The sequence below is a fragment of the Tinamus guttatus genome, unplaced genomic scaffold, assembly GCF_059628265.1.
Source record: "Tinamus guttatus ecotype Peru unplaced genomic scaffold, ASM5962826v1 Tinamus_guttatus_pri_ptg000048l, whole genome shotgun sequence".
Lineage (NCBI taxonomy): Eukaryota > Metazoa > Chordata > Aves > Tinamiformes > Tinamidae > Tinamus > Tinamus guttatus.
In genome coordinates this window covers 11,324,842-11,348,825 of record NW_028288582.1, presented here as the reverse complement: position 1 = coordinate 11,348,825, position 23,984 = coordinate 11,324,842, and the positions used below count along the sequence as shown (strand labels likewise).

At 44.0% G+C, this 23,984-nt stretch overlaps 1 protein-coding gene across 1 annotated transcript in view; it reads right to left on the bottom strand.

Moving 5' to 3' along the window:
- The window catches only part of CLMN (calmin), a 68,225-nt gene extending 60,784 nt beyond the window's left edge, over positions 1-7,441 (bottom strand). The window contains exon 1 of the mRNA XM_088539702.1: positions 7,345-7,441. Coding sequence (XP_088395828.1) covers positions 7,345-7,426 — 82 coding nt within the window. The 5' untranslated portion in view covers positions 7,427-7,441. The remainder of the gene's footprint in view (positions 1-7,344) is intronic.
- Positions 7,442-23,984: the final 16,543 nt, after the last annotated feature.

The following is a 23,984-nucleotide window of genomic DNA, read 5'->3' as shown; positions in this document are numbered from 1 at the left end:
TGTAAATACGTTCTCGTGGGTGCAATGTACAAAATACCTTCTTTTAAGGGCTGCTTGTTAACCAGAGACTGCAGCAGCTGCTCCACAGTAAACATCAGCCCCTTAGGAATGAACCCGTGCTTCCAAGGCAGGATCCAAGGTGCCAGGCCCAAATCCCAGCTCCACGTGAGCACAGCTGAAACAGGAGCCCCCACTCTGGCGGCATCCGATTTACCACCACCAGCCAAAGTCTGGTCCTAAGTACAGACAAAGTCCTGTATTTAAAATCTCTGTGCATTTCAACGCTGTGATGTGTATTTTAAGCCTGTGATGTTGCAACTGGATCTAGCTGGGCAAGCTGCTGGGGACAGGCAGAGCATCACAGACAGATTTCAGGAGGCCTCCGGGTGGACTTGCCTGCCCCAAGCAGTACTGGGGTGAGTGAGGATTTGTACTGCAGCAGCAGGCTCTGGATCACACGTAAATCCAACCAACTGCTTCCTTTAGTGGACACTGAGCAGTACAGGAGACTCACATCCCCAGCTCGCTACACAAAATGCTCTCCTTCCCCATGTTAATTAGAAAGGATTAAGATCCAAAGGGATCCATCCTTTAAAGATACAAGGACTGGAACATAAATATTTCTACTTGAAATTAATCTTGTGGCACATATTTTGTGATTTTTTTTTATAAACAACTAGAATTATACTACTAAAATCAAAAAACACAAAAATTGCCATAATGAAGCAAATCAGAGATATTCATCTAGAAGGATCTTATTTCTGACTACAGACCGTAAAAGATGCTAAGGAAAGACATATAAAAACAACGTAACTCGTTCATAGATTCTCTGCATCTGAACTATATTGATAGATATCAAGAGTAATTTTCAAGTCACTGCAGTATAAAATATGTTTTTTACATATGCCAGCATTAGTCAAAAATAATTAACAGCATTCCTCTATGCACTACATTAATCATGCCATCAAATTAGGTAGTAGGTACAGAGATCACACTTATCTTTCAAGTGTTACGGATAACATCTTTTCGGATTCAGAGGGTTTTCTGGTGGTAGAACCAGAAATCCTCTCTGCCCGCAGGTTGCATGTCCCCAGGCATTGGCATCAGGCCGTTGCTATGAGTCTCCTTGGAAAAAGCGGATTTAAAGTTGTGATTCTGGCTAGAGAACCTCAAAGTACAGCTAAAATGTAGCTCATCTGTTTGCATGGAAATAGTCACCCATTACAGTGAAGGAAAATCTATCCTGCAATTCCAGTGATCATTACAGTAATCCACCACCCCTGTGCTTAAGTGGGGAGAAATAAAAATAGAATAGCAGGTACAGAGAAATGTAGAAAAAGACTTATTTCTCAGAATGTTCTGTGATGCCATTTACCACCTGAGCAATGACAGATGCAACTAATTATCTGGTAATTTCTCCTGAATACATAATTTTTGAGATTCTTTTTGACGTCTACATGACAGATAGTATTTGCCTCTTTCCCCTTTAGACATCTCTCCTTAATAATTATCCCGCAAGAGCAAAACAGCACAGGACACAACCAAATCAGTGTCTACATGGACCCTGACAAGGCAGAAGACCCAAGGTGGCTTCTTCTATCCCAACAGGAAGCAAATAAAGACAGGAGCAAAGTCATTCCTTTGTACTATTTTCAAACTAAACTCTACAAATATTAAGGATGTAAGTGAAATAACCTTCATTTTTCAGAGAAAACAAATGGATTGTATTTCTGTCCAAGCTGAGTGAAAATATAATAAATAAACAGTTAAAACTATTAGCAGTACATTATACTTTTGAATTGGTAATAGTTCTAATACCGCATTTTAAAGACTGTCATTTTTTAAATAATGCTGTGCATTTAATGTCTGGCAAGTGATAAAGCCTGAGACCTCACCAGCTCTCATGAGTTAGGCCAAGGCTGCTCAGCGCTAACGGCATCTCGCCAGGAAAAGAAACAAAATGGGACCTTGGTGAGTGATGGCAGCAGATTAATGCCATGCCTCGAGTTCGCTCCCTGCTTGGAGAATCACAGGCTGAACCAGAACAGCCTCTCCTATGAAGAACTGCAATGGTAACCCGTGTTAGAGTTCATTTGACTATGGAGCTATTGGGCATGATTTGAATTTGGTGTAATTTCATTCATACAGTGGCACAGAGAGTCCAGACTTCTAATTTGTTAGAGAAATTAGGCACTGACCTTGCTAAAATTACATGCTGCAACACGCAATCAGTACTTTCTCTTGCCTCCCACTGCTTCTTTATTTCACTGCCAGCGTTTCCTACATTTTGGACAGGTAAAGCTTCCGTGTTGTCATTGCTGACAAATTCCCTAAGTCATAAAATTGCCATTACAGAGACCAGCCGCACCAGAAGAATTACATTTCCAGCATTATATTTGCTGGTTTCTTATCCCTGGATCTGAATCTTTATTTTGGGGTTTCACACTTATAACTCCTAAGCCTATTTAACTTTATTTTTATATGGAATAATATTGCTTTGTGGTTCTGCAGAACTTCATCCAGGGTTCTCCAGGCAATTTAATCTTTCCAAATGTCATCTTAATCTACAAGGAGCTCCACTGAAATTAACATGTCTATGGGCAGAATAAATACAGGAACAAGCTACAGAAGAGTTAAAATAATGAACAGGTATAGCACTTACTTTTGTCAGAATGAATGGATGCATAATGAGTTTCCTGCCATTTATAAAATTTCCATGTGTTTGACAGGCATGTCAAAGTATACCAAAAAATGCTGAACACTGCTGCATCTTGTAATTAAAAAGATAACTCTACACTTAAGTGCAAGTCATCAGTATTATGCTTCGTACATAAACAGACAAGCAAATATAAAGAGAGGAAAATGTTTTCAAGAACTGCTGACTGTGAACATCTGCCTGTAGATGTCCAGTCAGAGAAGCATAAGTCCCTAAAAGTAAGATATTTAGATACTTAACTTCCACCGAATCTATTAGAAATTAAGCACCTATATTATCTCTTAAAATACAGGCTTTGAGACTGGCAATTTCAAAGTCCTAAGAAGTTGAGGTTGAAATAGTTATTACAGTTGTTAGTGTCCAGAGTTTATAAAAGTCCTGATCTTAAGAATCCGAATGGGAAGGTAATCAAACGAAAGGGCACTGAGTGTTTATGACTGATTCATCCCAAGTGACACATTATGGTACCGATGGGGAGCCAACAGGGCTGGAACTGACCAGCTTCTTTCAGCTTGTGATCACTTTTTCTTTCATTATTTCTGACACCACTACATTATGTGCATGTGTAGCACTCCAAATATGTTTGCAGGCCATGCAAATGTCTGCAAAAAAGCCTGCATCTCAGGAAACTATTTAAATCTACTGAAATCCCTGAAAATCTGCCTATGGAATTTGGGATAAAAGCATAGAAAAATGAGATAAAGAATATAGGACTTCTGACTCCTCTTCTAGCCTTCCGATCAACAAATTACACTTACCATCCCAGTCCATATTCTTATAAGAAATGAAAATTAAAACCAGAACTACTTTTAAATGGCAGTGATTGCACTAATTTTCCAGAGATGAACAAAACTTCAGACTATAGAAGTATTCCTCTCCGCATACTTCATTCCAGGAAATGGAAGGAAAGATAAGCTACTAAATATACATTCAGACTACTGCAAAGTACTGAATTCGGGACAAAAATATCATCTAAAAAAAAGTAATTCCTGTTGGGGATGTTGCCTCTTTCCAGTGAGTGAAATTCACCACACCAGAGAGTATATTTTTGATGATCCTAAATCAAGCTTCCAGTAGGAAAGATTTTAAAATATTCTTCTGTTGTAACAAAATGTTCCTGCTGGTGTTATAATGAAAGAGAAAAAAGAGAGAGAAAAAAAAAAACCCTGCTGGCAGGAAATTAATTATTGAGCATTCCAGTGCTTGATGATGCACTCCTACATTCTGTGCAGTCTTTCCATTTTTCTTTCTAAAAGTGTAGCGAAATTCATTATGGAGACTATGGGAAAACAACAAAGTGCACCAGAAAACCAGCTTATCAAATGCATTTAGAAAGCAAACAGAACCACCGTGAGTTTGTGTGTCAACACACCTGCTGCCTATTCCCTCTTGGCATCTCCCTCTCCTCTTCTCCATCATGTTGCCGCTTTTTCTTCTTCTGCCCTGAAATTACTTCTGTCTAAGAAGAAAGCAGTTCTTATGGCTTTTAGCATCACTTACCTGCTTTGAACTACCACTTCCTTCACTGGAAAAATAAAATGGAAAATCTTGGCTCTTAATGAAAAGGTGAATAAAAGCGAATCATCACGTGCCTGTGTCTAAACACCCAGCCACAGCTCAGTTTTTCAAACCACCTTTATTTCTTCCCTTATGTCCATACAGTTTAGCAAATAGCTCTCAGTTTCCTGTGAAAAAGCTGGGGAAAAAAATGTGCATGCCATAACTTCAGCAATCAGTTCTATAATAGAATATATGGTTACTAACCCATATCTGCACTCTGAATATGCATCTAGAAAAATACTCAATTCAGTGGGGTGATACCGCTGCCAAAAGCACATGAAAGCAGATGCTTTCCAGTAAGTGGCATCCTGGATCCTCAAGTGGTGCTTTTTCAAACTACTGAACTAGAGAAGGAACATGTAACAGACTGAGACCACAGATGCCAAATGGAGATAGTGTTTTAGGTGATCAGTACTCCATAGCTGAGTTAGGACATGATGAGGAACTTACCATGGTAAATGAACACTTTTGGCTTTAAAAAAAAAAGGCAAGGAGAGTATGGAAAACTACTCCAGCAGGTGGCTATATGATGCTGGCAGAACCCTTCATAGTAGGTAGCCTGCTGGGACTCTGGTGGTGCTGTTTCTCACGGGCATCACCAGCGTCCCGTGGGGCTTATTGACCTCACACTCCTCCCTCAGCTCCCAGGCAGGATGGCCTGGACACGGCCTGACTGCTCTGGCTTCCAGGCCAGCAGTAGCTCGTGTTTGGGCAGCTCAGAGCGCCGGCAGGGCGAGACGGGCCCTCTCCATCCCTACAAGCAGACGTGCCTGTGTTTTCATGTGCTGCCCACATCTGTGCTGCCTACCACCTCTCCTGAGAACACACTCCTGTGCATCTGAGACACCTCTCGGCTGTGTGTCCTGCTCACACAAGGAATCCCAGTGACCCGGACTGGTAATTCAAGCCTGCATCTTCTCAGATGCAAAATCTTCCCTTGCAAGGAAGCATTCTGGAATAAGACAAAACATGAAGCTCACAGCATCCCCCTACCCACGGGGTATCGCAAGCGTGCGCAGGAGCCGCAGCAGCAGAGCCGCAGCCGTCCCCACCACGGGGTCCTCCGCAGGGCCCAGCCGAGCCGGGTCCTGCCGGAGCAGCACTCGGGCTGCTGGAAACCCGGCCTCATCCTCGGCTATTTTTTCATCTTGGCATCATGGCTTTCCAGCACATCGCAGCTGCCGCTGATACACAACGATACGAGAGGTGACTCAGACCACATTGTTCGGAGAAAATTAATTTTGAATTATGAAACAGAAGTAACTTTCATTTCTTTGCCACATATGCACATAAAAGCATATGCTGGCATTTTATAAGCATCCATACTGAAGAGAAGCACCACGCTTCGCCACTGAGCCCTCGCAGCACAAAATCACACTCGCCTGAATATCAGACTCACCATCTGCAAAACGTTTTTCACTTCTAGAAGATAATGTGAGATCTATGTGTTAAAAATCATATATGCTGTAAGCAATAGCTATTATCACTTACTTTGGAGCACCACCTTAAAACAAATGCCTTTTCCCCCCAAAATAGCCCACACAAGGCATACAACTTCTTAAAACTTCTTAGTAGCACAAACAAGGGGACAACTAACAAACCTCTTAAAAAATTCCTCTTGCATTTTAAGAAGGCAGAGGAAGGTTCCTCCTGAGCATAATATTATTTGGAGGAATTTGCCCCGTAGGATGACATTCTCCTTCAGGGCTATAGGAATTCTGGACAAGGCTGCATACATCTGTATAAATGCATCTTAAGTTGCAGAGAGGGAAAAGAGTTTAACTCCTTCTTACACAAATGATTGAAAGGGAAAGTGAAAAAGAGATTATTCTTCGGAAGAATACATATCTTTTCCTTCTCAAAACAAATGCCCATGAATTTAAGATGAATCCTTTCTAACCAGTACAATGCAGAGCAACAGGAGATTGGGCCATCCATGCTAACGCACAGAACCAAAAGAGATGGGGGCAGGAGCCAGAGAAATGTATTCTTATCTGTAGTGAGGGACTGACAAAACAAGAGGGGAGTCCAGCCCAAACTCACCAGCCCTGACTCCCATCAGACTCTGAGTTCTGGAAGTTATGAAGATGCAGGTCAAAATGTTGTGGAATGAGCCCATGTGCATTAACTGCATTATCAAGACATCAGAGATAGAAGAATGGCTAATTTTGGTCTCTTTTCAGATAAATTATACATGTTCTATAAACAAACCAAGCCAAAACTAATTTCCAGCGACTGCACTGTCTCTTCCAGTAATCAGGGCTTTAATATCATTATGCATAAACAGGAAGAGATGATGATCTGTAATTCAAGACTATTATTTTTATGGATGTGGAGATACATGGCAGTATTATGCAAATTGTTGATTAAGAAGATTGGTATGCTACATTACACAAATAGTTTTTTCCATGCCTATGAACCAAGGCTGCTTTTCCCTCTTCCATTAGTTCTCGCTGCCCTCGCCAATCACACACAGGTAGTTGCAGGGGGTAAACGTAATTTTGGAGCAACTATAGCACTGATGCTGAGCCCCATTCAGACCTGGACATTTGCGTCCTTCATGCCAACACAGCCTGTGGCAGAGCAGGAAAGTACCTCGTGGAGGATTTATCCGAAAGCTCTGCCCATGTTTATGCCTCAGCAGTGTACGAGGACGTACATCAAGTGCCGGGATCGCCCTCAGCTGCCTCTCCAACTGCCCCGATGGGGACCTAGAGCCCTGTCCTGGCTTCTGAGGGTGTCTCCACGCCTTTGCGTGGGAGTGACGGGGCAGAGCGCACAGAGTTTACTGGGCTCCAAAAGAGTCTGCAGCCCCAAGCGCGGCCGGTCCGGGGAGGCCTCGCACCGCCTTCCCATCGCAACCGGGGACCCAAACGCGCCGGACGTGGCCGCCGGGCCAGGACACACGCACACGCACCCCTCGGTCCCGGCCGCGGCTCCGGGGGGCGGCGGAGCCTCCCCGCGCTGCCGGGGGCTCCCGCGCCCGCCGCGCCAAACACGGCCCCGACCCCCGGCCCCGGCGGCGCCGCCCGCTCCCGCCGGGGGTCGCGGGCTCGGGCGCTGCCTACCCTGCAGGTTCTGCACGCGGATGTCGCTGATCTGCCCGATGAGCTCCTCGCGCTGGAACCAGTCCCACTCGTGCCCGGCCATGGGGCCGCGGGGGCGGCGCGCAGCGGGGCAGCCGCCCGCACCGGCACCAGCACCGGGCACCGGCACCAGCCCCGGCACCGACGGCGGCGCGCGGCCCGGGGGCGGCCCCTCTCCGCGGCGTGGCGCGCCCCGCCCCGGCCCCCCCGCGCGCGCCGGGGCGGAGCGGGGCCGGCGGAGCCGCCGGGGCCGGGCCAGGCCGCGCCGCGGAGCTGCCGCCTCCCGCCGCGGGAGCCCCGCTCCGCCCGTGCGCGCGGGGCAGCGGGCGCGGGGGGCCGCGGGAGGCCGCGGGAGGCCGCGGGCCCGGGAGCGGGAGGAGGGAGGGTGAAGCGCGGCGGGATGCGCCTCGTGGAGGTCCAGCACGCGCCGACTGCGTTAAAAGCGCTAACGTGCGCTTTACACGTGCCTTTAGTTCGCTCTCGTGCCTTTAGTTCGCCCTCGTGTCCCTTCGCAGAATCACGGAGCGGTTGAGGTTGGAAAGGGCCTTTAGAGACCACCTAGTCCAACCGCCTGCTCCAACAGGGACACCCAGAGCAGCCCGCTCAGCCCACAGATTTCCCCCATGGCCCATTTTTGCGCTGAATGTCTTCGTTTATGCTGTGTTTTCATCAGCATGGACAGTGATTATCCATGCTCTTCAGCATTGCTAAGATCCGTGCTCTGAAAACTTGTGGAACAGCAGGAGCGTTTCCTGCATGCGCAAGGCGTTTCATTACAGCGTATCACTGTTTGTGCTTTCGTGTCCGTTTTCTTTTCAAGCCACGAAGCTTATATAATGTAAACAGAAATTTTGACACAATCCAGTCGGACTAGTGTAGTATCATGACTGAGCCCAGCAAAACACACAAGCTGAGATCTACAAAGTTAAATATAAACAAACTGGGATCTAGAGATTGTGGCTCTTTCAAGCTGGAAGTGTTTATGTGATCGCGAGCACACGCTTTTTCCTCACAGCCGGTTGTTTCACCCTGCCCTGGAATGCAGCACCCTTCCCACAGCTTGTTGGTGATTTTTCTATCACAAGTCAAAATCAGATGGAGATGGTAAAAAGTCCAAGTCAGCTGGGAAGCATCTATTAGATGAACTATTTGTCACTGCTATGACAAGTACCACTTGATGATCCTGCAGTCCATTCTGCAAGAGTCTGGGTCTCTCTTCAGCTTTATTACTCTTTATTACTATTTATGTATCAGGGTTCAGAGGTTTACACAGATGCAGACAGACAAAGGCCATGCCAAAAAGTTTATGAGCATGAACGCAAAGAACAGAAGAAATGTCCTGTGAAAAGGAAAGTGCATCAGACCGTGTCCTGTTTGCACATATCACAATGCTCCTCTGACTTCCTTTGGCTCCAGGATGACCTATTTGTTTTGCTTTTTGTTTTGTTTTTCCAGGAGGAGGGGGCTGAAGGCATCAGTGACATGTTCAGAGGTGGAGCTGAGAACTGAGCTGAGGGGTGTGGGAAAAGAGGGAGAAGGGCTTCACATCAGCAAGTCATTGCACTGTTGTCTCACAGGGACCAGCTTATATAATACATAAGGCACAGTTTTCCATAAATCGGGAACAACCCACCACCTTCTGCAGCGCACGGTGTGCGCTGGGGTGGAGCGGCGGGAGCGAAGGTCGGAGGTGGTGACACAGTGACCACCAGCCGCTAGCCCTGCATGGGACACTGCAGCTCTGCTTCACTGCCCTCTACACATACACCCTGGGGCTGCGCTGTATATATGTAATATATTACTGCCTTTGACCTGCTCCCTGCCCCACTGTGAGAGATCCCCGGCTCCGCTGTCTGGATGGCTCAGGGTAGCCTCTGGGCCCCCAGCATTGCTAGGATGGCCAAGTATTCGGAGCTGAATTCGGTCTCAGGGTCAGGCTAGGTTTCAGGCACTGTGGATGATGAACAGTCTGAGCCCATGGGTATTAAAACTCCCATTTGGGAGGAGGAGAAAGGGGATTAACCCATTCTACGTAGGAAAACATCTGCTGTCTGCATCGTCCTGCAGCGCGGGAGGGCAGGCCGGCGGAGCGGCACCGTGCGGAGCAGGCAGCCCTCGCTGGGCTCCTCGCGCTTCCCGCGTCCCGCAGCCCGGCCTGCCCTCCCCAGCACTGAGCCTCCACTGCAGGGGGGAAAACATCACTGTATCCAGAACCAAGTGCTCCATACTGACGGGCTAGGACTCTATGAGGATATTAAAAAAAAATGATACAAAAAGGGGGGGGGCTTGATGAGCATTCTTCTTTAAGCTTCTGCTTCCTTCCCTGCAAATATGTAGTCTATGAATTAGCACTAGAAGAAAGTATGAACAGTGAGATCCTCACATAAAGCCAGCACTCCAAACATTATGTTACTTGTCATAAAATCTGTAAATGCATGTGGGAAATTGCCTGTGAAAATACTATATACCTACTAAGGAGTAGCTGATTATATATAGTGAGGAGTAAAGAACTTCTCTTAAACAGAAAGTGATTTACGATTTTATTATTAAAGTTCACTTGCCTTTTGATGTTTAAGGACAATTCTATAACTGAAAAAGCAGGTTGCATTTAATTAAGTCCCTTGGCTCAGACTTGTTACTCAGGGCAACACTGTAAACACTTGGCAAAGACTCTGAACTGTAATAACAGGTTTATTAAAAAAAGATTTTGGTCATATATGAGAAGGCAGGGAGTCTAATAGGATGTTCCTGTCCACTGCTCTGTATCACCTTTACCTTTTCTTCTTTTAGTGTAAAGCATAATAAGGATGGTTAAAAGCTTTTGGTGTACCATCTTTATATGTTTTCTTTATATATCTTGCCCATGAATGAGTTTAAAAGTTGAATTCTCAGTCTGAGAAGGAAATACATCCTCAGCCTCATCCTAGTGTGCCCCTTGTACTTTTCCTGTCACTTTCATGAGCTTTCACTCCCTACCACAGTGCTCAGGACTGGCCTTCCCGTGGGTGCATCCAAGTCCCTGAGATGGTGGCACCACTTGGGTGAGCTCCTCAGACACCTCTTCCGAGGAAAACTGTGATCCCAAGAGGGATGGAGGATGTGTGGTTCCTCGCTCTCCAACACACCTGACCCCAGGTGCTACAGGGGCTATAGTGAATACAGGGATCTCAGTCAGTTTTTTGTATTTGTTTAGTTTTGGTGAAGTCCTCTTGGGTAAAGCCTGAGAAACAGAGGATTTCTTACCCTCTAGCTGAATGAGGAAAAAGGAGGAAAGCTGATGCCTATACACAGAGAAAGCAATTCAAATTATGATTTAACTCATATTGCACAGATACAGTGCAACCCGACCTGAGTGATAACTCCATTTCCAGGCAATAAGTATGACACCGTAGGTCTCATCAGCACCTCATTTTCCCTGTTTAGCCCGTATCTGAACCAGCCAGGAGTGCCAGCCATGAGAAAAGACTCATTAGCTGTGCCAGATGTGTAAGTAAGTGAAGATTTTGTTTCTATTACCCTGTCCTACAGCAACCACCCCTTAGTCTGGCTCTTCTGCCCACACACATGTAAAGAATGGGAGGTGCACCATGGAAAATTGACTTGCAAAGTAAAACTCAAGAAAAGTAGTTTGTGTCAGGAGGAAAATAGTCATGCAAAAGAAATAAGCAAGCTATATAGTATGGGTGCCTTATGACTCTTTTTTTTAGAGGCAGAGTGATTGAAATGGATGCTTTAGTTCTCCAGTGAAAGCCCAGTAAGAAGCAATGAACTGACTGATAAAATTGGTATCAGTAAAATGAATGCCAGCTTTCAAAGAGGACTCATTAAACCAGTCCTAATCTGTGTACCTTTTAGATGCTATCAGAGCATGACGTATGATGCCTGTTTGTCTGCCTCACATGGAGGTACTGCTGGGAATAGGTACCAAAGCTACATGTTGACAGGGCTCCCTTCTTCTCTGCTGTGCCTCCTCCTTCCTTGACTCCCAGAAATCCCAAATCCAGGCAGCGCTGATGAGCCACACTGGTTCGTAGCAAGTTCCCCCATGAAAGAGAGCAATCTAATGGCAGTAAGCAATCTTAGTGGGGTTCACTGAAATGTTTTTATATGCTGTAAAAACTGTTTCTTCCGAAGGTCTCAGAAAAGTGCAAGGAGTTACTGCTAACTGGGATAGGTGTAGCTGAATTAGCTTTACTTGCTTGCTACAAAGGTGGAGAATTTTTTGTAGCAATATAGTTGTAAAATGCATTTTCCAGTTGGCTGAGGTGATTTTGGGACTAGTTTCCATGCAAGGGAGCTGCATCCGTGAAGTCCCTGTGCTTCTGCATGAAGACACTTAGTGTGGTGGTGGTGATCCTTCTGCTGCTGTCATTGCTGTGTTTGCTTTGGTGAGCGCAGTTTATTTTAAGGTGTGATTATTTGAGAACATCGTGCTTTATTTTGTAGAGGCAATGGGAAAAGTCCTTCCCTGGCCTAGAGGCTGGTGTTCTTACAGTCGGCTTGGGTTTTGCCATTCTTTCAGGCAGTCTGGAGGCTGGAAGGAAAGCAGAGGAGTTATGTAAAACTCATTTGAATATTACATACTTTTGAAGCTGGTTTAGTACTGTTGCCATGGGCCTTTCTTTCGAAATCTCCCCATTTAGCAGGGAAAAACCCTCTGCTGATTCAGAGAAGACTCGACACAGTAAAAACTCCTTGTAGTTTGGGGGAATTTGTTCATTGTTTTTCCCTTTTCTGTGTCCGTTACTGAAGGATGAAGGATGCCATGAGAGTACTTCACCTCACTGTGAAGTACTGTGTAATATTTTCTATTTCAGCCTGACTTGCCCTCAGTTGTGTGTGACCAAATGATTTCATGACACTCAAACTACATTTCTGCATGTTAGGGATGTTATCAAACTTTGCTGCTCCAGCAGATGCTAAGCAAAAATTGTTCTGCTTAGAAGTAAGGGGAACATTTTTGCAGATATATATGTTGCACATTATCCCTAAAAGCCAGAAGAAAGCCTGTGAAGTCAGGCTCTCACCCTGAGAGGTTCTGAGAATCTCCTAGGAGTTTTCAACTCTTCTACAACCTGCTCCCATAAATAAGTTTCATGGTATTCATCCCATTTGAATCGGTGGGCACATAGTTTGGTAGATGTGGTAGACGGTAACTACTGACTGTGAGACCCTGTAGGGATACATAAGCTGGTGTCGTGGTGTGGGAAGAGAAGATCCAACCACTGCAGTGGGGAGCTCCACACGGACTAACTCCGTCTGCTGCACAGTTCCAGCTCCCTGGCTGGATTTTGCCTTCTGCCTGAAATATCCTGGTTGGAGCAATTTGGGGGGTTTCCCCAGCATACACAATAACTGTAAGTCAAGGTCTCTGGAATACCTTTCACTGACAAGTACCAGTTTCTGGACATACCTGCAAATATTTAACACTTGTCAATTATGAAACCAGACGAGTGGCACTGCTCAGAGAAATCAGCTGTCTCCAACACTAATTAAAAGTTAATGCTTCCAGTTGAAAATGGAGAATGCATGGTCTATTTTTTACCTCATGAATACTAGAATGTGAAGCAGAGCAGCAATGTTTAAGCACTGTAGTTGCAGATGCTATACAAATAGTAATATTGCTGGCTTTTATATAGAGTTTTCCATCTGTAGAACTCAAATCTTTTGTATATTGCAGTTTTGTGTAATTTCCTGATTTAATCAGTCTGAAACAAAATCTACAAGCCCTGAAACAATATTTTATATTATAGAAGACAACCTGCATATTTTTGCAGTAAGATATTTGTGGGGGACTGAATTATGTGTAACCTATTGTGGGTAATTCATCATAATAACAAAATCAAGCAGTTTCTCATAAGCAAGCAAACAAGAAGACTCCTTTTAAACTACCTGACCTCTTTCACAACACTGCAGATGTCAAATATTTTCCAAAGGCAGCGTTCAGCTAAACTGCTTGCCGATGCAGAAGAAATTGAACCTTTCATTTATTTGTTTATATCTATTTGAATAAGTGGTTTCAATTTTACATCCAAGGTCAAGTCAACGTGTCTGTGAAAGAGAGGTGAGAAGCGATTCTTTCCCTGGTCTTACCAAACAACATTAGCTTTGCAAGTAACAGGAAAATGCAGATACTTTGGACTGAGGGGTGGTCCCTAAACCTGATATACTAGACAACTTGTGCTAAAAATATTTTTGAGGTAAGAGGTGAGAGGCTCTAATACCTAACCTGTCAGGCGGAGAATTTGGTGAATTAGATGCACTAATGGCTCCAAGCACTTTAGGAGCAGGCATTTTCAAACCCTACTTGTATTTCACTGAATATTTAATGTAAAAGTTCTGCCAGAAGCCAGCTGCTGAAAATAGGTAGAATTAAAATCCAGTAGTTATTCCTTAGCTGAAGGAGGTTGATAATTTAAAATGTTTTCCTTTATCATGTTTCAAAGCACGACGTTGAGGAGCGTTACCAACTGGCACAATATCAGGCATATCCTACAGTTACTGTAGGTGGCAGGTAGCAGTTGTGGCTGGTGATACTTCACCTGATCCTAGTTAACTTGAAGTGTCTGTCGGGGTTTGTCCAGCCCTAGTCAATATTACATTAAAAGCTAATCACTTTTAAGATGATGTTAGAGAACACACAGTTGAGACCTGCTCGAGCTAATTTTGGCACCCTTGCTCTGCTGAGGTCAGGAGGACCTTCGCTCTTGAGCTGGACAGAGGTATCGCCAGAGGGATGTGCTTCTAATGAGAGGTCTCTGCCTGCTTTGTATCACTGCCCATTCAGTAAAGGAGGATAAGAGAAGATAAGAAAAGGTGTTAGAGAAGACAAACAGTGTTATTTTTAATTGTTGGGCACCAAAAAGAACTGTTCATGCTCTGTTTGAAAGTTTTTATGTTGCCAGTGTTTCATCATGGAGATTTCATTAAAGTTCTCTCTCCCCATTCCCAGTCTTCCTGTTTATCATCCTATGCCTGGACTGCAGAGATGAGAGCTGAGGAGGCTGAGGAATTTGTTGATGTTTACACACTTATGCATTGATTTTCCTGGTTTAATACAAAACTGAACAGCAATTAAAGAAGAAGATAACGGTATGCAGCTTTACTACTTGGCAAATGTTCCTAAGTTGCCTCAGATGGAAGTGGTGCTTTTCTCCCAAGAAAGGCTCAGGAATGAATCCATTTATGTTATAACTGCATTGACTTAAACCGACAGATGATATCATGCCACAAAATTCAACCACTGTAAATGAGAATGGGGGGATGGAGGATATCCTAAAACTTTCCCCTTGGAAGAACTGGTGAGAAAAACAGGTATTTCATGCAAACTTGTAGCTGCCAAAACCAACACAGTAACGATGGATTGAAATGGAAATAACTCTCTAGGAAATAACTCTTTCCAGGACTATAGTATTGTCAATGTAAAAATCTGCCAAGAAAAACTCCCAGATTCGATAAGATCTGGAGGGCTTCCCAACTGTCCAGAGCTTGAAGATTCACAGATTTTCTTCATTATGCCTCATGTGTTCATACAAGGCTGCCACTTACCATGTTTAATTCAAACAAACTTTTTACAGGTGCTTGTAAAGATTCCAGGATGAAGTAAAAGCGTGACCACGTGCCACACACCAGAGACTTTCACCTCTTGTCTTCAGTACTTTCTACCTGCTTTTACGCATCCTGTTCCTTTTTTTTTTTCCACAGTTGATTACGAATATATTTAGCTGTTCAGGAGATTTTACTTGTAATGGTTGCTGAAATACCACTGAGCTACTTAATAAAGAATCAAAAATGTCCAGGTTCCTCATGATTACAGTACATTTTCCCTTTGAGATGAAAGTACGATGCATCAAAGAGTTTTTATAGAAAGACAAAAAACAATGACCAGAAGCTGAAGCCAGACAAATCCAAATTACTAGAGTTTAATAATGAGGCAGTCATCCAGAGAAGCGATGATTTGCCAAGTCTTAAGAGTCTTCAGAGAGACAGCATGCCTTTCTAGAAGACAGGCTATAGCCAGGCACAGCACAGCTTATTCAAAAGTGGATTAATTGTGGGAAGTGTAATGGTCTGTAATATAAAAGCCAGATCACAGGGTCTTCATAATGGTCTTTTGCCTTTAGCTCTATGAGGCTGATCTTAAAACATACTGTTTTTCTTTCCATTTTTTAGCTCCTACTGAGACAATGTCAGAGTTTTAGTTTTGTTCCCTCAAGATTTCTACCTTGGTAAATCGAGTCACTGCGAAAGGCAGAAGTAGTAACAGCAATTGCTACGTGATCACACAGTTTGCAGTTATTGCCCAGCCGCTAGGAACTAATTAACTCATTCACAAAGCTACAAAGCCGCTGGCAGACGCGTTCCCTGAGGAGGGCAAGTGCGTGAACAAGTCCACATTCGTTCAGCGCCACCTCTACAGGTCTGAGTATTCGTGCACAAGGAGCCACTGACTCACGCTCATCTCTCAAGCAGCTTCACAAATATTCATAACATTTACAGAAAGAGTCTCAGTGCAGAAAGTGAGCACATGCCACGCTGCTATGAGACACTTTTAGAAAGCTCCTTTCCTCCATTTAGGTATATTCTGAGAGGAAAAAAAAAACCATACAATTAGTTATGCACTGATAGGAAGTCGTCATTTATTCAGAGCAATGGAATTCAGAAGACCTGGACAATAGTTCAGCTTTAGCTCTGTATTCAGGCATATATGGCCATATGCAAGTCACTTCTTTAAACTTGGATTTTCTCATTTGTGAGACTGGATGCTGTTTGCACTGTCCTGCTCTTGTGAGCTGACAGACTCACATGCCTTCACATGGAGGATATTCAGAGCACCATGTGTTTTTGTCATTGCTTGTATAAATAGAAAGTAATGGCTGTGTTTCGACTAGTAAAAGTGGAGACATTGATCAAGGTTATTTTTCATGCACTTTTTAGAAAAGGGTATCGGATATGTCTTTGTGCAGCTCTTTTTTATATGCTCTCTGAAGAAACACAGCTGGTACAGCATGTGCTTAACCCCTCTGCTCTCATTAGAAACGTTCACAAGGACCATCAATGCAGGAAGGTCCTGTAGACTCTCTGGATTATTGAAGGGGGTTGCAAAACCAGTGTTAGAAATTCTCAGTATTTTCTTCTCACTGTAGTTGAAGATGATATTCCTTTAAAAGTCCAGTTTCTGAAGGGAAGGGAATTCCAAATATGCTCAATGGATGTTTTAAGTAGGTTTTTGGCTTCAGCAGTAGTAGAGAAAACCTAAGAAAAAATGCTTCAGCCTAACGGTGATAAGGCCAGAAAGCAAAGGTGGCAGTTTGTATCGAAATCTCATTTCTGAGCTGATTTCAATGATTTTGAGCAGGGGCAAGTGCTCTGCCTTTCTTGCATGGCTGAGCTGAAGTCAGCCCTTAGCTGAGAGGAAAGACATGACGTCCTGTTTAATGGTGACTTTGCAGGCAAGCAGATGTCAGTTCTGAAGGAAATATGTGGGGTAGATGGTAGCTAAATTCCTGAGAGAAGGCATGGCTGGCCTGCAGCCAGCAGTTACATCAGGGAGCGTGAAACTGTGTGCAAGGGTTATCCACCAGTGCAGTGACCTTCCACGTGTAGCCACAGCCAGCGGCGAGTCTGTCGCATAGGGTGTTTTAGGCACTGTGAAAGCTCCAACTTATCCAGGCCCGGATCCTCAACCTCTGACATTTCAGTCCCCTTCAAAGAGCTGGGGTAGCAGCTAACAATGCACAATATAACATGTCTCACGCTGTTTTTCTTCCCACAAAACAGCCATTGAGCACTGGTCAGGAGCCATTAGTAGCCAGTTCAAATGCAATGTAAATTATATGAGAACTCATTGTTTTTATAAAGACCACATGCAATTTGTTGCCAAGCAGCCTACGCAAATATTTGAAGCCTGCCTCTTTCTTGACACAATTAATAGTAAATAAATATATAAATAAAAATAACAGGAGCTTTTATTTTATGCCATAGCAGATGAAATAAAATTAACTTCTTCCCATACAGATCCCAGCCACAAGGGTGATGGTGTTACAGAAATATGCATGTATTGCCTGGGGTGATGCTCAAGAGGACTTGGCGTAGAGGCTGGCTATTTCTTCATGCCTTGCTTTGACGTTGTCACACATTTTCTCAATGGCACGTGGCCTTGCTGATTATGTCTCCTCCTGAGAATAATCTTGTGAGGCAAACCCTGGGGTAACCACCCCTGCCGCTCATCCCCAAACCCTTCCAAAGTCCTGGCCTGCCTTAGAAGAACTACTACTACTTCTGTCCATCATTGCTCCCTCCCGCCATCTCTGCCTTTACTCAAATGTAAACATGTGCTTGGCTGTCATGCTGAATCATCAGACAAGAATAATGTCCAGTCTGTTAAAATGGGCTGAGAGTGCCAACTTGAGATATTTGTGCTGCAACTTGGGAGTAGAGACATTTTTTTAAAAAATACTTGCATTATTTTTACTCCTACCAGCCCTGTTTTCACCAATAAGAGTTACCCAGCTAAGCTTTTCTGTCTGTGGCAGCAGTCTCCAGGCTGAGCTGTCTAGTCACTAGAGTTACCATCTGAACCACACAGGAGAGACCTCTTATGAAAAAGTGGACGAAGCAGAAAAATAAACAATGACTGTAATCCCAGCTGCATTTTTCCAATGGATCAGGGAATCACTTGGCGTGTGTATGTGTGTGTGTAATGTCAATACTCCAAGCGAGGCAATTCCTAGCGCAGCGAGAGCTTGCTGCCCTGGAACAGGGAACAGGGTCTGATACCACAGAGACGTTTATGGTCTACGTGGGGTGATGATTACGGAGCCCACAAATATGGGAAGCAGCACAGGGCAGTGTCTGCACAGCTGCGATGCCCTGCTCTGCCGTGACCCGTGTTGCAAGCACCATCACGCTGCCCTGGTGCCTGGTCAGACTGCAGCCTTCTCCACTGCCTTCATCAGGCTCAGGCTTTGTTCTGCTGCTCGAAACCAGGGGATGCTCCAATCAGAGTCCTATAGATGCAATCTGAATCCCTGAGGCTGTACTATATACATATCAAATCACTTTTAAAACATCTCATCTGAATTTAAAACTCTGTGTTATATACTGCAAGTGTTGTTTAAGGTTTCCCAACCTGAATTTTGCTAAACAAACTGGTTGGAGAATATCCCTATTTTAGAAATTACCTCTTTATTTGTAATGGGCTTCTGATCTTATAATATCTATTAATTATGATCATATATTCACAATGATGCAATTATCTTGGCATTTTCATAACTGAGGTAGACCTGAATGATCCTACAGCCTCTGGTGCTATAAAAATGCCAATGCTTACAGCAAATATGCCATGATGGGATTCTCATGGTGGTAAAATTAATTACAGGCATAACTATTTTCAGATTCAAGATATTAGTCTGCAAAACCACAACTTTAGAGATTTATCCTACTTTATACTTTTTTGGCTTTGTTTTTGTGTATTTCCTTCATTGAGAACAGAAAGCACAGACTACTAGACAAACTCTTCTTTTATTTCCAGTTTGTTTCACTTTGGGTATCTCATGTATTGCCAATGGAATTTTGCAGTATATCCAAGTAAAAAAGATCCTTCAAACTCATAAGAAGCAACTGAAAGTAACAAACCAAAAGCAACATTACTGAAAGAAAACATACGTGACTAGCTCTTCCTCACTCTGGAAAACAGAGTACAGGGTTTGACAGCCTGGATGAGCCATGGGGGCCATCAGGGTCAGTACTCTGTCTTGGAAGTGTGAGGTGACCCATGCTAGGGGCGTCAGAGGAGGCAATAGCCCTCCAGAGGTGAAGTAATCTGTCCCGTGTATTGGTAGCTCTGCTGTTTCCTTAAAGAGACTGGCACAAAACTTGGCACATTATGTTTAAAACTGCTTCCGATTTTCTGGGCAGTGTTGATGAATGCAGCTCTGGATATTATTGCCACCTGGGCACAGATCTGATAACAGATCTGACAACAAATTTGTCAAGGGGAACTTCTGAATTTATCCTAGGAGCAGCTTTTGTGCTAAGTCTATCTGTGGGACTTTGAGTTGATCTCACTACCTTTACCTTTCAGTCAAGGTCCCCTTTTCTTGGGTTACAAGCCAGGGAAGAGCATTGCTCCTGATGTATTCCTACAGCAGTCAAGTTTTGTCATGTGTGTCCCATATCCCTTTGGCTCTCAGTCTGGTATCTCCATATCTTCTCTGTGTAGGCAGTGTCAGGCTGGTTGGAGGCCGCTTTTTCTTCTCCTCTGGTGCTCCTTTCTTTACTCTATGAGTGCACATGCTAGGCCAGGGTAGGAAGGGCCAGGCCAATCCAGTGGAAGAGCAGGGCAGCCCTTGTCAGCCGGATGAGGAATGGAGGAGAGGGTGGGAGCGAGGAGATCCCCCTCTTTCGCACCACACATCCGCCTTCCTCCACCGTTCCCTATAACAAATACAAAGAAATGTCTACAGAAAAACCTCTGTGCTGTGTCCAGCCCAGCAGGCAGGGATCATGATGCAGAACCATTTCAGACAGGAGACTGGATTATAAAGGTCTTTTCTGGCCTTAAAATCTGCATCTTGTTAAGAAATTACCTGTAGTATGGTAGGGTGATGGCAAGATGGTGTTCTACCTCCTCAGTGATTTATGAATCATCTAAACATCAAAGGAAACAAGGATGCTCTGCCAACAAGCTGATTAAGCAAACTTGTAGTCACTGTGGTTTATTCAGGAAAAAAAAAAAAATCCTTAACGTACATGTGCGTGCATCGTTTCTATATATTTTTAGGCCAGTGTTACTTTCACGCGAGCCAGAGGCCGAGCTTGCCCAGCGGGCCCGTCCCGGCGCCCAGGCCAGGCCCGGGCCAGGCCCCACCACGAGCAGCCTGAGCTTTGGGCACCACTGCCCTCTCCTGGCTGCTTCCTGCATATCTGCTCTGACCCAAGCGCTCCAGGTGAGCTTTGCAAACGTTTAAACATAGCACTGTTGCTTTTAATTGTTAAAACAGCACCACGGGGATACGATAGGCACTTAACAGAAAAAAAAAAAAAGAAAAAGTGCACTGGTTAAAAGGGAGGCTAGATGTGAAAACAGAAAGACTAAGGTAGTTCTCAGAAGGAAGCTTTTCCTGTGTTTCCTTACATCAGGAAGCAGCCAGGGTCACTCCTGCTCTGCTCCCCATCCTGCCAGCCCTGACGCACGCCGAAGGGCTGAGGACATGTCACAGCGACCAGAGCCCACAGCCCGGCACATAGGGACACGTTTAATGGAAGAGCTTTTTCATTAGTTGAAACCCTTAATTTGAGGACTGTGTAAAGCATTTTTCCCTTTCCGGTAGTTAACTGGAAACCTTCAGCACAGGCACTGCCCGTCTCCCGTCTGTGGAAAGCTAATCACACTCTGAGAGCCGCAACGCTCCACTGAGGCTTTGGGGAGAACTTGTCGGCACAGGACCATGGGGATACCCAGGGCCTCTCCCCTAGTTGTACCTTGGGCAGTCGTTTGTGCAGTGTCACGGGAGGGCAAAGCTCTGCTGCTCGCGTTTCACAGCTTCGTTGCGCTGGCATGTTTGACTGCACGAGGTGCAGTGAACTAGAGAGCAGAGCCCTGCAAATCGATTCCCTTTGTCCCTCTCAATGAAGAGCAAGACTCGGATTTTAACCACATCTCTCCCTCTTCTCATGGTTTTCCAGGAGCTCCTGAGGATGGGAGAAGGTGTCACAGCTGCAAAATATCAAGGAACTTTCTCTCTTCAGCCAAGCCCTTCTTCAAGCCACTTGCTATGCCATGGGCACCCTTTCCCTTGCAATATAAGGAATAAAGGAAGAGAGAGGGAAGTCCCTTAGCCCTGCCCTGGCTGAAGCCTAGCAGGAGGAGCAGGATGGTATCACCGAACAGGAACGGCGAGTGCAGCTGAGAGAGATCAGAGGAGAGTGGGAGGAAATTCCCAGCATGGTACAAGGCTCTTTGAGGGCATCTTACAGCCCTAACCTATTGAGCAGTGAGAGAAAAGTTCACTGTTCCCTGTATTTTTATTTTCCTTCTCAACGAACTTCACAGGGCTGGAGGATGAAAAGAAAAATAACCTTCTTAGATATTATTTCAGTGCTTTATTTCAAAGAATCCAATTTATTAAGCAGCAATACCTGAGATTACACTCACCAAGCAAATTCTCAAAGGAAGCCTCACCATCTAGGTGTATTTTTCATTATACAATAAACTCTGAACTCCACTAAAGGTGTTTTCTCGTAATGTTAAACTCAGTGCCTGACAATTATTATCCAGCTCCATTTGGTGCCAGAAGTGCATTCAGTGGAGAAGTAATAAATCCTTTCATGCTGTTTAATAAAACAAGAAAATGTGTTACTCACACTTGGATGCTAGACTTTATTACACAAACACAGCTAAAAAAATAAATGGAGTATTTCCTGTTTAGAAGTGCCTACAAGTCACATGATGTTGATTTTCTCCAGGTGTTACAATTCTAAATGAAATTTGCACTGAAGTGATTCCTAAAGAAGTGAGCAAGTTATTTTAAAACACAATAATCAACATGTTGTTAAAGGTGCAAACTATTGTAAAAAAATAAAAAGCATTCAGCATACCATAATGAAATTAAGTGTGGAACATGGTGGTTGCCAAATGATACAAGGTCTTTGTGAGGCACTTTGCCATCCACTTGAGTGCTTTTCTGAGTTTCCACACAGAAAAAAGGCAAAGAAAACTCCTATGAGATCCAAGAACCTCTTTCAACTCATCAGTTGATTTCATCTCTTTGAAGAGAGGTGGGGTTATTATTTACTCTGGTTTACTCTGGTGGCCTGGTTTTGGTTAGAAGTTTCACAGTTATTGTAAAATAAATGCCTGATAAAAATGGATGTCTTCAGTGAGGTGCTCAGTGCTAAGGGGAAATAACTTTTTGAACTGGACTGTCTATTCGTTCCTTTCTCCTGGTTTGGATGGAGTAAGAAGTCAGCTGCACCCTCTTCTTCAGAAGCTAAATCCTAAATGTACTCTGTTCTGTACCGCCCATAGTCTCATGGCTCTTGTGAGCCTCAGCTGGTGATGCCATAAAGGACATGAGGAATACCTGTCACGCACTTTCCACCTCTCACCCACGTTCCGTTGACAGTTTTGTGTGGGCTGCCATCTCCCCTTTGGTGGGGCACATTAAAAGATGCTCAGTACTTTGATTCTCTGTGGGATACAAGAGGCTAAATGAAAGGCATCTGTTACATTTGGGCAGGAAGTACTGAGACTGGGAAAGGCCCTACATATTTCTGGGTCTCACAGCTCCTGAAGAGAACCAGAGTTCTGATCTTTCCATGTTAACAACAGTTGAGTGCATTCCTACCACTGGACTTAATGACTCCCATTGAAATTTCTCCCAGATAAATATTAGAATTTCTTTACCACTGCATGGCTCATACCTTTTCTGCAGAGACTGTGACCTGTGCAGCCATGGGAGATGTTCATGGTGCACCACTGTGAAGCTCAAAGAAAGACCATTATTTTTGTTGATGACCTCTTTGAAAAAACAACTTAAAGAGCCACTGATTTCACATAAAATATAGCACATCAGAAATTACTATTGCCAGGAAAAGACTAACCAGATGACCTCAGCCTTGAGACAGGCTATCAGAGCACATTAAATTTCATTAGCAGCTTGACTGATTGAAGACTGTACAACTGCCAGCAGAGGCTGGGTCACCCCATCTCCTCACCCATCCCAATGGGCCACGGCAGCAGTTGCGTGGCTGTGCAGTTAGATGAGTCAGAGAACACATCCATCTGAGAAGGATTGCTTTTGTGGTAGGATTGTGTTTTAGCCAGATGAGTTTGCTGATTCAGTTGGTCAAACATCCGCAAGATTGCTGAAATGGGAAAGCATGGCAGGGGCAAGAGACGAGATGCATTTTCTTTACTAACAGTTCGATCATCAAAGGGTTAAAACTGATTGTGGTTAAAACTGATTTTGAGTCTATCTATCTCAGTTAGTGCAAGCGTAGCACTATGTGCATCTCCCTTCTTCCTCTTCTCCCAAAGCCTCCAGTTCAACATTGTATTTAAATGACTTAATTTGTAATTCATAAGTAATGACAAAAATAATTGATACTTAATTTCAGTTTAATCATATTCTTAAGCTTAATAATAAACATGGCTTTACTTACATATGCAGTTAGGTACGTGTTCATGTTCTTTGTTGAACTGAGAATCTCAGAATTATGTATGTAGGGATTAACTAGTTTTTCCTAATGGATGAATTTGTAAAAACGCATCCTCCAGTTATGAACTTGTCTTACTAGTCAATAACTGATTTATTCTTTTTTTTTCTTTACTGACAATACCAGGTTTTCACTTGGGTGTAAATCTGAAATTCAGAATGTCCCAGTCAAATTCATCAGCAGAATTAGTAGAACTCTCTTTTAACGGAGCCAGTTTTACAAAAGAGTTATTGTGCATGAAGTTTTCCATACTCAGTGGCATTGAATTTAGCCTCTCAGATCTATTTTTTTTAACACCTTAAGACACCTCAAGATCCATAAGTCACTTTTCTAATGATACAGAAGGAAGAAAAGCCTCAAGTACTCTGTAACTGCAGGGCCAAGGGGCACAGAGGTCTTTA